The sequence below is a fragment of the Lepisosteus oculatus genome, chromosome 3 (assembly GCF_040954835.1).
Source record: "Lepisosteus oculatus isolate fLepOcu1 chromosome 3, fLepOcu1.hap2, whole genome shotgun sequence".
Taxonomy (NCBI): Eukaryota; Metazoa; Chordata; class Actinopteri; order Semionotiformes; family Lepisosteidae; genus Lepisosteus; species Lepisosteus oculatus.
The window spans coordinates 9,646,899-9,658,906 of NC_090698.1; the positions used below are offsets into that span (position 1 = coordinate 9,646,899).

Here is a 12,008-nt window from a genome sequence, read left to right on the forward strand (position 1 = left end):
GTATCATAAAGAGAAGGATACCACTGCCATACTTGAGGATGCTGGTCTTGTTCCCAAACGGGATAAAGCGGGGAATAACATTAGCATTCAGCCTCTGATTAAAGTCCCACAGCCCAAATGCTGTGTCGTATTCTGTTTTCCTGATGTTACAAGGTTTTCCTGGTCGTGAGAAAGGACAGAGAGACCCAGACCCAGGCTGTACCTGCTCCGGCATGGCGATCCTCTCTCCATTGATAAGGGTCAGCACCTTGTTGTCATCCATGACGGAGTTCATGCTCTCAATCCACAGGGTGTCTACGGGCCCATCAAACACAATCCACTTCTCATCCGGCTTCTCGTCTGGTTCCACACAGAGAGAGGAGCTCACTCAACACAGGGGTGGACAGACTCCCGCTCAGCTCAGACACAAAGAAACTGATTGTCCTATATATTTGTAACTTGCGCTACAAAAGTCAAATTCTATAAGGCTGAGTAGGGAGCTGCATGAGCATGCGTAGGCTGCAAAGGACCAGTAAAGTTTCTTTCCGTGGTGAAATGTAAAGAAAAGAAACTACATTTTGGCTGTGAAGCCTTATTCAAGTGTGAGCTTATTCACGGCCAAAAACGGGTGTTTCTTCTCTTTACCTGTTCCTCTATAAGGCCCTGACCCTAACCCAAACAGCCTTATCAAACAAATCTTGCAAAACCTCCCTCTTGCAGTTTTAAAGAACTGTTTCCTTAACTTTTTCAGATGTGTTCAGGGTACCTGGCTGTACAAATTAGCCGGAATCACAACTATTTTTATGTTGTTAACTTTTGTTTCACAAAGTCTAAGTCAGCAGCTGTTTCGCCCTTATGAGGGCACTTCAGGATGAGCTCTACATGTTTTATATGGTAATGTATGTGTCCTTCCCCATCTCCCCAAATGTTTCTGTTTCTTAATGTCTCCATCTCAGCCTCTCGCTCTCTCCGTTTGTCTTGTTGTTCTTCCCTTCCACTCCCTCTGCCCTTCCCTCTTTCAGACTCCTGAACTGGGATTCAAACGGCTTTGCCAGCACATCCCATGAAACGCACAATGCCAACCAATTTGATGGCACTGGTTATCTTCTTACTCTGTCAACCCCTCTCTCCTGCGTCAGGAGGTGTCAAATACTGTACCTGCGCAGGCCGCTCTCATCAGGCTGGACAGCACCCCGTCTGTCCATTCGTTGGTGCTGAGGTCATATTCCCCGTACAGCTCCCCCAGACTCACAGCCTTGGGGTTCAGAGGACACTCCTACTCCACGCGGGCAGGATGCACAGGGAACCGGGGGGGGGGACAGGGCAGAGTTAGAAAGCATGAAGGATTTAGAGGGGGAGCCAGAGACAAGAGAATATTTATAGACATCGAGAGACATCATTAATAGGTACAATATGCATAGAGGAAGGTGTGGAAAGAGAAAGTGAGAATGAGGCAGAGAAAACAGATCATAAGAGACCGAGATTCAGAGCAAAAGAGGGAACAGGTGAAGAGACGCTGGGAATAAATAGGCAGAGGAAACACAGACAAAGTACGTGCGTAGGAAACGCGTGAATGGGGGAAGAGGCAGAAAAAAACAAAGAAAAGGAAAAATGACAGAGAGTGAGCAACAGAGTGCAAAAATAAAAAATGTGTGATCCATCAGAGACGGAAAGGTGTGTCAGAAATTCTGTGTAGAAATGGTATTAATGCAGTTTTTTTCACAGGTATTTTTTGAAAGGAAAAGCCAAGGCTTTGAAATTTGAAAATAAAAACAAGCATACAATCCTAACAAATATAGGATGCTTGTAGTTATTCTTAAGCCTCTTCCTAAAAGGAAGTGTTGAAGCAGGAAACTGGGTGAAACACAGATTGACAGAACTTTGCAGAGGAGAGGGGGAAGGAGAGAGAGAGATGGGAGGGCTGAGACAGGGATGGAGCAAAAGGGCTGCAAGCATGCGGTGCAGAGAGAGGGGGGAAAGGAAGAGAAAAGGCAGAGGCTGACAGGGTTCCTGTGAGCAGTGAAACGTGCGGACAAACTGGGCTGGCCTGCTCGTCAGCGCTCACCCGGACCAGGTTGTAGCCCGGCTCGCCGTTGCGGTGCAGGGTGGTCAGCGCGGCCTGCAGGGTCCTCCAGGTGACGGTCTTGCCGCTGCCCGTCTTGCCCACGATCATGGAGGAGTGCCGCGAGTTCTTAGTCTCGTACAGCTGGATGACCTTGGTCAGGGTGAAGGGCGTGACCTGCAGGCCGCTCTGCCGCAGCTCTCCCTCGATCGTCTCCTTCAGCTGGGAGTGACAGAGCACGAAGCAAGCTTGTTCAGGGACACAGCAGTCTGGGACAGTCACACACACTGGCACTGAGAGAGCAGGACACTGACACAGAGAGGACACAGCAGTCTGGGACAGTCACACACACTGGCACTGAGAGAGCAGGACACTGACACAGACAGGACACAGCAGTCTGGGACAGTCACACACACTGGTACTGAGAGAGCAGGACACTGACACAGAGAGGACACAGCAGTCTGGGACAGTCACACACACTGGCACTGAGAGAGCAGGACACTGACACAGAGAGGACACAGCAGTCTGGGACAGTCACACACACTGGCACTGAGAGAGCAGGACACTGACACAGAGAGGACACAGCAGTCTGGGACAGTCACACACACTGGTACTGAGAGAGCAGGACACTGACACAGAGAGGACACAGCAGTCTGGGACAGTCACACACACTGGTACTGAGAGAGCAGGACACTGACACAGAGAGGACACAGCAATCTGGGACAGTCACACACACTGGCACTGAGAGAGCAGGACACTGACACAGACAGGACACAGCAGTCTGGGACAGTCACACACACTGGCACTGAGAGAGCAGGACACTGACACAGACAGGACACAGCAGTCTGGGACAGTCACACACACTGGTACTGAGAGAGCAGGACACTGACACAGAGAGGACACAGCAATCTGAGACAGTCACACACACTGGTACTGAGAGAGCAGGACACTGACACACACAGGACACAGCAGTCTGGGACAGTCACACACACTGGTACTGAGAGAGCAGGACACTGACACAGAGAGGACACAGCAGTCTGGGACAGTCACACACACTGGCACTGAGAGAGCAGTAATGCTGCAGGTCACCCTGGATGAGGGATAATAAGCATGACGATGTGTGTGTGCTCTCTGACCTTGCCGTAGTCAATCGTGGGCGTGTCCACTCCAGGGAACAGGTCCTGAATGATGGCGTTGAACAAAGGCAGGTCCACAGATGTCAGCTTGGCGATGTTCATGTCCTTCATTGACATCAATAGGATCTGGGACAGAGCCAGAGGTGTAACATTGTCATTTGCCACTGACTACGTTCTGTCAAAGCTTTCTCTTTCTTTTTCCAAGGCCACCTAGTCTCTGCTAATTGTGTAAGTTTTGACTTACTTCAATCCCGTCCAAAAGGTCCAAAGGTTGAGAGGGCGGAGTTCCTATTTTTAAAACTATACCAATATTAATTTTTCTCATCTTGATAACAATAACATCCTTGATGTCAATAGCCTGACCTTGAGGAAAATTGCTTTGAGGCAGTGCACTGCACGAGCATGTTCAGTTTGAAATGAAAACTAACAGATTGATTGACCCGTCAATTGCTAGACAGTGGGCTGGATCAGTAAATGGATTCATCAGTGGTTTCCAGCAAACGATGCTGACCTCTTCGTCAGCGACATCGGGACGCACGCGGCGCTTCTTCCCAGCGTACCGCAGCAGCGAGGTCAGAGCGCGCAGGCCGAAGTCATAGTGATCCTGCTTGGACAGCTGCTGCATGGCCAGGGAGTAGAGGGTGAAGACCTTCTTCGCCAGCACCTGAACACCAGGGGGCAACAGAGAGAGAGAGTTGTATATGTTTACAGTTTATGTAAATATTTTATGATATGTTTTTGTTGTAAATTTCTGTAATATGTCTGTAGACTTTGTTTAATTTTATTTTTATTTGCTTTGGCAACACCGATTGTACCCATCAGTCATGCTAATAAAGCAATTTGAATTGAAATTGAATTTAATTGAGAGAGTTGTAAATGTCTGTAATATATCTGTAGATTTTATTTTATTTTTATTTTTTGTTTCATGCAAATTTTATTTTTAATTTGCTTTGGCAGCACTGATTGTACCCATCGGTCATGCCAATAAAGCACCTTGAATTGAATTGAGAGAGAGAGAGGCGAGAGGAGATTGGCTTGTACTTTCACTTTGTCAGGTTAATCAAAACAACATCGAGTCTAACATGCTTATTTATATCTTTATCTCTTCCTCCATGCCTTTACAAACTGAAAAATAAAGAAATGAGGGGGGCAAAAAAATAGGAGGAGGGAGTTTTTCCACATTGTTTGGAAGAGCCATGCCGATCATGTGCTTACACAACTGCTGGGGCAACACTGCTATACTGCTGGTACTCGCTCTAGCACAGCCCCAGAGAGACGGAGAAACAGCAGGAGGCAGAGAGTGCAGAAAGAGGGGATAAAGCGAGGGGGAGAGACTGAGAAGATGGGAAAGAGAAACCAGAGATGCTGAGGGATACACAAAGGTGGAGCATAGCAGAGAGAGAGAACATTATTCATTGTACAAGGGTAATCACAGGCTGAGAAAGCTATTAACATTCAGAATGAACAGCGTGTGAATAGAGAAATCTGTAAACCTAATGCAGTGAGACTCCAAGAACTACCACTGTCACAGCTACTTATACTCCATGCAGATTGTACCTACATAGCAAAGGCACTGGACACAGTTAGTCTATACAGGTCAGGAGGGACTCCCACAGGGTGGACTAAACCTTTAATTGATGATCTTCCACCCTGCCTGGCTTTCACAGGAAAAACCTGCAGTAAAACCCCTAGAGTTCCTGCATACTACTTTCACACAGCCGCAGACATATCCAGTCCGACGTCACGTCTCATCAGGGAGGGCGGCGGGTCACCTTGCAGTTGTTGAAGCCCTCTCCGAACAGGATGATCTCCGCGATCAGCGTGGAGTCAGGCACCACCATGGAGATGGGCCGGAACATGGACTTGAGGTTGTCAGGTAGCTCCGTGCGGCCAGCGTAGCCTGAGCAGACACAGGGGGAAAGGAGAGATGGGATCACGGGGATACAACTTGATTATGGCATTTTACAGTCAAATATACGGTGAGATATCCAAAATTATAGCACAGTACAAGCTTGGAAAAACTAAGAAAAAAAGAAAAAATGGGGCTTCCGTGTGGCTCATCTAGTAAAGGTGCTCGCCTTCACACACTATGAGCTCCATGCTCCCAGATGCTGTGGGTTTGAGCCTGGGTCACATCACTAGCCAGTGACTGGAACTTGCCAAGAGGGAGAGGGTGGGATTATTTGGGCAGGGCTCTCTCGGCCCTCAGCTACCCCAGTAGGCACTCAGTGGGTGAGGGATGTGCTCTGGGCCTTTGGGATGGAGCTGTCACACTTCTCCCCTGTCTGCAGCTGGTGTGAGTCGAGATGTGACACACACAGCCCACTGCCCGCTCCTCAGTGCTGACTGGAGCACAGCAGTGTCTCGCTGACATCACGGCACGTCCCAGCACTCATGGCTGGGTGGCTTGCCAAGGGCACCAACTGTAGCTCTCCTAGCCCCGGAACGTGTCAACCGTTCATGCGCTGCTGCAGGAAGGAATCCCAGTCAGAAGAAAACCACCACAATGGAGCCCAGACAGGAAGGAATGACATCTGTACAGGGATCTTTCTCCTCTTGAGAAAGGTTACCCTGGCTGATTTCACACAGTATTTTTCACCTTTCCTGCGATTATATCGAAGCTGCACTTTAGCACAGTCAGGGCTCAAATGAGCCATTTGCAGGTACAGTACTTTTGTGTACTGCTTAACACTTTTGCAAAAGTCATAATAAAAATACTTTCTGTTGTCCCCCCCACCCTTAGCCCAGAATTCAGGTTTCACCAGAGATGTGAAGATGACGTGAGACACACTAAGATTCAACTCAGGTCCTCAATCAGGAACCCTGATGCTGAAAAGTATTTGTTTCCCTAGTGTACTATAGACATGAAAGCGCAGTGAAGGTGCTTTAAACCTGTGGAAAGCCACAGCAGGCAGCTAGAAACCTGAACAATGAAGGTAAATTATGCTTTAGTAAAGGTGCATTCTGAGGAAGTGCCTCTGCTTCACTAGGGGACAGTGAATTTGCCACCAGCCCGTACCAGGATTCATGGTGATGAAGATGCCGCAGGACCACACCAGGCTGATGTCGCGGCCCTGAAAGACGAAGCGCGTGGCACCAGCAGACAGCGCGGACAGGATGGACAGGATCTGCTGCGCCACCACAGACAGCACCTCTATGTTGATGCGGTTGAACTCGTCAAAGCAGCCCCAGGCTCCAGTCTGCAGGGACAACCACAGGATCCATCTTTCACATCATGAAGTGCAGTGAATAATCTTTGTTGACTGTTTATTTCTTCATTCTTTAGGAGTTTATTGAACACGTCCCAGCGTTAACTAATTAATGACACAGGGGGCCTGTACAGATAGAGCTCGTTCTTCAAAAAGTGTCATACACAGACGGGTTAAAGGATCTGCATCTCTTCAGATCCATACATAGGAGACTTGATTCAAGCATTTAAAGGACATAATTTCATCAGGATCCTAATCAATTTCATCAGGATCAACAGTGAGCGACTGACAGGGAAACACAAGTGGAAAATTTAGGACTGAGAACAGGAGGCACGCCTCTACACAAAGGGCAGCGGTTGTTGGGAACAAAGTGAGAGTGATTCTCTGCCTGTGGTCACCTGTGCCAGGCCGGAGTACATGCGGCCCATGGATTTGAAGTCCAGCCCCTCGGAGCAGTTGACCACGATGACGTACATGCCCAGAGCCTTGCCCAGGTCCTTCACCGTCTCGGTCTTGCCGGTGCCAGCCGGGCCCTTCGGCGAGCCGCCGCGGTGCAGGTGCAGGGCTGTGGTGAGGGTCATATAGCACCTGCACGGGCAGAGACACAACAACTCTCCTGCTCGCACTGGCCTGCTAAATCCTGCCAGCTTAAACATTAGAAAAGTTTATGTTGTGAAAAGGTTATAGTGCACGTTGCAGCCTCACAGCACTGGGGCCCTAGGGTGCTATCAGTATGGAGTTTCTGTGTTCTCTCCATGTTCGCGTGGTTTTCCTCCCCGCCGTACAAAAATCTACAGGTAGGCTAACTGGCTCCTGGGAAATTTGGCCCTGGTGTGAGTGTGTGTGTCTGTAAGTGCCCGGCAATTGATTTCTCATCCCATCCAATGTGTAACCCGACTTATGCCCATTGCTTGCCAGGATAGGCTTTGGGTCCACCAGGAGCCTGAATGGGAGGAAGTGTTTAGAAAATGGATGGACAGATGCATGTTCAGGAGTAGTGGAAATGGCCCAGTGTGTGGTATATCGAAAGGTTCCCGAGGACTGCAAATCAGGAACAGGCCAGATCTTTACCTTAGAGTGCTGTGCTATGGGAGAGACAGCTGATACAGCTGTCCCTTCCAAGAGGCTGCGATAGTCAGTGCACTTAGTCCTGTTCCATCTCTGAACATATCATCAGACCTGGCTAACGTATCAATTCAGACAGCCTTGAGGATTTACAAGCTGGTGGATTAGGAACTAACCAACAGGAATCCCATTCCAAGTCACAAGGAACTACCGAGCAGCTGTCCACATCTCATCAAAATCTGCATTGGTGAACTGCTGTTGGTTGAGTGGGACCATGTAATCAGGGATATCTACAGGTGAACATACAGCACAATTGAACTGTGGTTGTGGCAGAATGTGGCAGATATAATGGCAGCGGGAAGTGGAACAATCCACAATTAAAGGCAATCTCTAATTTTTGGTAGTTATTGCTGTATCTTCTACTTCACCAAACATATGTGAGAGATAGAGCCAGGGAAAATAAAAAGAATACCAGTATAAGAAAGAGTGCGGAGACAAAGAACTTGTTCTCTGCTCTTAGAAAAGAGACTAATTTATCACTTCCTAGTACTCATTATAATGATTCTCTAATTGTTGTCTTCTGTTTTCTGTATTAAAGTACTGTAAGTTGTCTTTACTTTTTCTTACCTCCAGAGAATGTGAGGCTGTTGATCAAACTTGAAAGAGCTTGATGAGGGGAAGGAGAAATGGAGAGAGAGGAGTATGGGAAAGAGAGGGGAGAAGGGAGTGAGAACGCACAGGCTGAGGAGAGGTAGAGAGAGAAGGGAGAGAGAGACTTGGACAGACAGAAGTAAGGCAGTCAGAGATGCAGAGGAGAATGAAACAGAAATGTAAAGAGGAAGAAGGAGAGCTGAAGAGTGAAAGACAGATTGAAATACCTGTCAGTGAGGGGGGTAATGACCAGGCGGCCAGAGTTCCCCAGATATTCATATCCATAGGGGAAGTGTGTGTTGGTCTGTCTGATGATGCACTCATCTTCATCCTGTGGAGAACAGGAAACTGCTGAGCACAGTAGGGCTTGACAGGGGGAGGGAAGCTGCTGTTTCCTTTCAGGGGTTTCAATGCCAGATCTCTTCCAGAACATCCCAGCCACCCCTTTGTGCAGCCACCTGCTTAACTATTATAAGTGATTCCTGTCTGCTCAGCATGTATTGAAGATCTGTGGCTATCCATCTACTCTCTGTCCAGGCGGCTGTACTGTACCTTGTCCCAGTAGAGTCGCAGCTGACAGAGCCAGTCAAAAGAGGTGACATCACAACAGCCAGACTTGGCCAGCCGGTCGATGACATCACGGGCGTGGACCTCCACCGTCACCAGGGCGACAATCTTTAAACGCATTATCTTGGACAGGTTTCCCCGAATGGCCTCTGAGTACTTGTGCAGCAGGGACACCTAGGGACAGGCATGTGAAAACACAAGTTCTTTTATCACAGGAATGTCCTGCAGGGCTTAGTCCTTCAGATTCATTAGGCAGCCTTCAATTGGTCAGGGAGCAGAGATCTGGAAAGCAATCTGTTCGAAGCCAGTCAAGTCACTCAGAGCTTAGTGAAAGCAAGACGACTCATGGCTCTGTGGAACTGGAGCTACAGACATCTACTGTTGAGTTCACTTCCATGTTCATACAGACACAACATTCACAAAGGATTCTGATACATTTTTAAATTATTGCAACACTTACAGCACACTAACTACAAAAACTGTGTAGGATTGTCAATGCTGAAGTGGATGGGCTGTTGACATTTCACTCTAGAGATCTACGTATAATTCATAGCTCTTGACTCTTAACTCTTAACGCACTGTATTTCAGGATATGAGCAATCTGTGTGATGTTGCAGTATTTAAACTGAACAAAAGCATGATTATTGCATCGTGCTGAAGCACACCTGTTTCTTCTTCATGACCTTGAGGGCATTTTTGTCAGCCCTCTCCTTGCTGGTGAGTAGGGACTTGGTGACATCTGTGGTCCACTGGATCTGGCTGGCTGTGATCAGCATCTAAGATTAAAGACCACACACAGGTAGGATCAGATCACAGGTAAGACCTAAGAACAGCTCTTTTATGATTTGTTTTGGTTACAAAAGCTAGGAGCCTCCTCATGGGGAGATATTAGGAGGATCACAGAACAAAAATGGGATAGCAATTAGAAAGGCAAACAAAATGCTGGGATATACAGTTAAAAGCATACAATTTAAATCAAGGATGCTATGCTAAAAATTGTATAATGCACTAGCAATGCCTTATTGTGTAAAATTGTGGTCACCATGTTATTGAAAGATAATGCTGTTGAAGACTCCTGGGCTCAAGGGAATGTCCTGTGCTGAAGAAACTGACAAGAGTTAAGGGGGAACTGATACAAATACTCAGAGCCTGTGACAAAGTCAACCCAACAGACTTCTTCAGAATGAACAGCAGAAACTATTGAGGGAGTGGATTAGAAACCAAGATCATGAGAACATGAGGTACCTCTTTAGTCTATGAATTGTGGGAGTATGGAAAAAGCTACCCAGCTCTGTTTCTGAAGCTGACGAGGTCTGTGCAAAACCAGGAGCAGATCAGTGGACAGAGCAGTCAATTCTGGTAAATAATCTAGTTCTTTTTTAGATACTTCCTTAATTTTACATTGACAGGAAGACTAGAGTAATGATCTAGTCGCATGTGCTCAGACCTCAGAAGCTCAGCAAGGTGTGGCCAAGGAGTTTTCCTGGAATGCCTCCATAGAGAATCAAGTTTTGTTAGTGGAAGTTGTTCTTTCCACTGGACAAGAATTTGCAAAGAAGAAACGCCTCAGCATGGCAACAGGGGGACATTGTGCTGTAGAAGGTGTTAAACTGTCCTTCTATTAAACTGTTGTCAGGATGTTAAACTGACACCCTGAGCACCTGGTCAATAACAAGCCCCCGACTCTGTCCATAAGAGTAGGGGTTTCAATCCCAGGGGAGAGGTACTAACGTACCTGCCCAGGCCAGTCCTTCACCCACTTGTCCCTCTTCCCTGTCATCTTCTTCAGAGCGAGGCGGCAGTTCTTCAGGCTGTCCTTGAGGGACCAGCGCATTGTCCGCTCCACGTCACACAGCCAGGCCTGTGCAGAACAGTGTGTGATCAGACAAGCAGCCATCTCTTGTCACAGCTGGGACTGCTCATGGGCAACAACGTCTCCGCAGCAGAATTTGCTATTAAACATGAGCTTAAACCAGAATGGGACAGCCCAAATAAATCCTGGGAGAGGAGACATTGTACTCTGTCTTACCAGGACAGATGTGAACCGCAGTTCACACATTTAGCTGGAACATGTACAGCATAGATGTGAGCCAGACAGTGTCTTCATGAAATCTTACCATTTAGACTTGCATGGTAAATTTAGTTTTACAGTCTGAGTTGCACTTTACCATTTATTTGATATGCTTTGATATGCTTTTACCCTCATCTCACAGTGCTTTACTACACCTTACTCTGCTTTTATTATATAGGGGCTGCTGCACTACACCTTACTCTGCTTTTATTACAGTGGGACTGCTGCACTACACCTTACTCTGCTTTTATTACAATGGGACTGCTGCACTACACCTTACTCTGCTTTTATTACAATGGGACTGATGTACTACAACTTACTCTGCTTTTATTACAGTGGGACTGCTGTACTACAACTTACTCTGCATTTATTACAGTGGGACTCCTGTACTACACCTTACTCTGCTTTTATTACAATAGGACTGCTGCACTACAACTTACTTTGCTTTTATTACAATGGGACTGCTGCACTACACCTTACTCTGTGTTTATTACAATGGGACTGTTGTACTACAACTTACTCTGCTTTTATTACAATGGGACTGCTGTACTACACCTTACTCTGCTTTTATTACATTCGAAAAGGTTTACTACACCTTACTCTGCTTTTATTACAAAAGGACTGCTTTACTTAATTTCCTGTGCCCAGTACATCAGTAACACTGACCTCCACAGGTCCCTCCAGCAGGACAGGGTGTGTGAACTCCACATACTCCCCATCCGCAGAGAACATCCCACAGGCTTCAGACTTGAGACTGATCCCCATCTGGAACACAAGAGGGCAGTGTTTCAGAGAGAGTTTGACTGTGTCACACACATTGCAGAGTTCTTTGCTCAGGTTATCTTTCTACCTGAGCTTGAGTTCACTTAATCAACTAGTGACTTAATTGGTCTTAAACACTAGTGTTTTCAAGTCTTTAGCCATTAAGGGTAGGGTCTAATGTTTCACATAAAAACTGCAGGGCTGTGGCTCTCCAGGCACAGGGGTGTCGAGCACTGATGCACTGTGTATGTGTGTCCTTCTCTGTTCCAGGTCAGTTCTGCAGATTTGATAGCTCTTGACTTCCCACGTGAGAGAAAGTGCATGCATCAGTTTACCTTTCTCTTATAAAAGTTCACCCTGGCTAGTTTCCTTAAGTATATTAAAGTGCCCTAGTTAAAATTCCTGATAAGAATCACAAAACAAACATAGGAATTGTGGTGATGGGAAGCAATGACGTGGCTAGTGTTAAGCATTCTTTGTTAGATTCTGCATCAGAAGCTTTCCAA

The 12,008-nt window shown here is 47.0% G+C and overlaps 1 protein-coding gene across 4 annotated transcripts in view; it reads right to left on the reverse strand.

Annotated features, from left to right (window-relative positions):
* Positions 1–12,008, reverse strand: part of dnah2 (dynein, axonemal, heavy chain 2) — a 90,206-nt gene that overhangs the window by 33,658 nt on the left and 44,540 nt on the right. For all 4 annotated transcript variants that reach the window (XM_069186670.1, XM_069186669.1, XM_069186672.1 and 1 more), the window contains exons 33-45: positions 11,407–11,505; positions 10,405–10,530; positions 9,335–9,445; positions 8,655–8,843; positions 8,330–8,433; positions 6,785–6,974; positions 6,197–6,377; positions 4,950–5,077; positions 3,689–3,841; positions 3,178–3,303; positions 2,045–2,263; positions 1,138–1,255; positions 203–339 (exon numbers count right to left, since the gene is read on the reverse strand). In XM_069186670.1, coding sequence (XP_069042771.1) covers positions 203–339; positions 1,138–1,255; positions 2,045–2,263; positions 3,178–3,303; positions 3,689–3,841; positions 4,950–5,077; positions 6,197–6,377; positions 6,785–6,974; positions 8,330–8,433; positions 8,655–8,843; positions 9,335–9,445; positions 10,405–10,530; positions 11,407–11,505 — 1,881 coding nt within the window. The remainder of the gene's footprint in view (positions 1–202; positions 340–1,137; positions 1,256–2,044; positions 2,264–3,177; positions 3,304–3,688; positions 3,842–4,949; positions 5,078–6,196; positions 6,378–6,784; positions 6,975–8,329; positions 8,434–8,654; positions 8,844–9,334; positions 9,446–10,404; positions 10,531–11,406; positions 11,506–12,008) is intronic.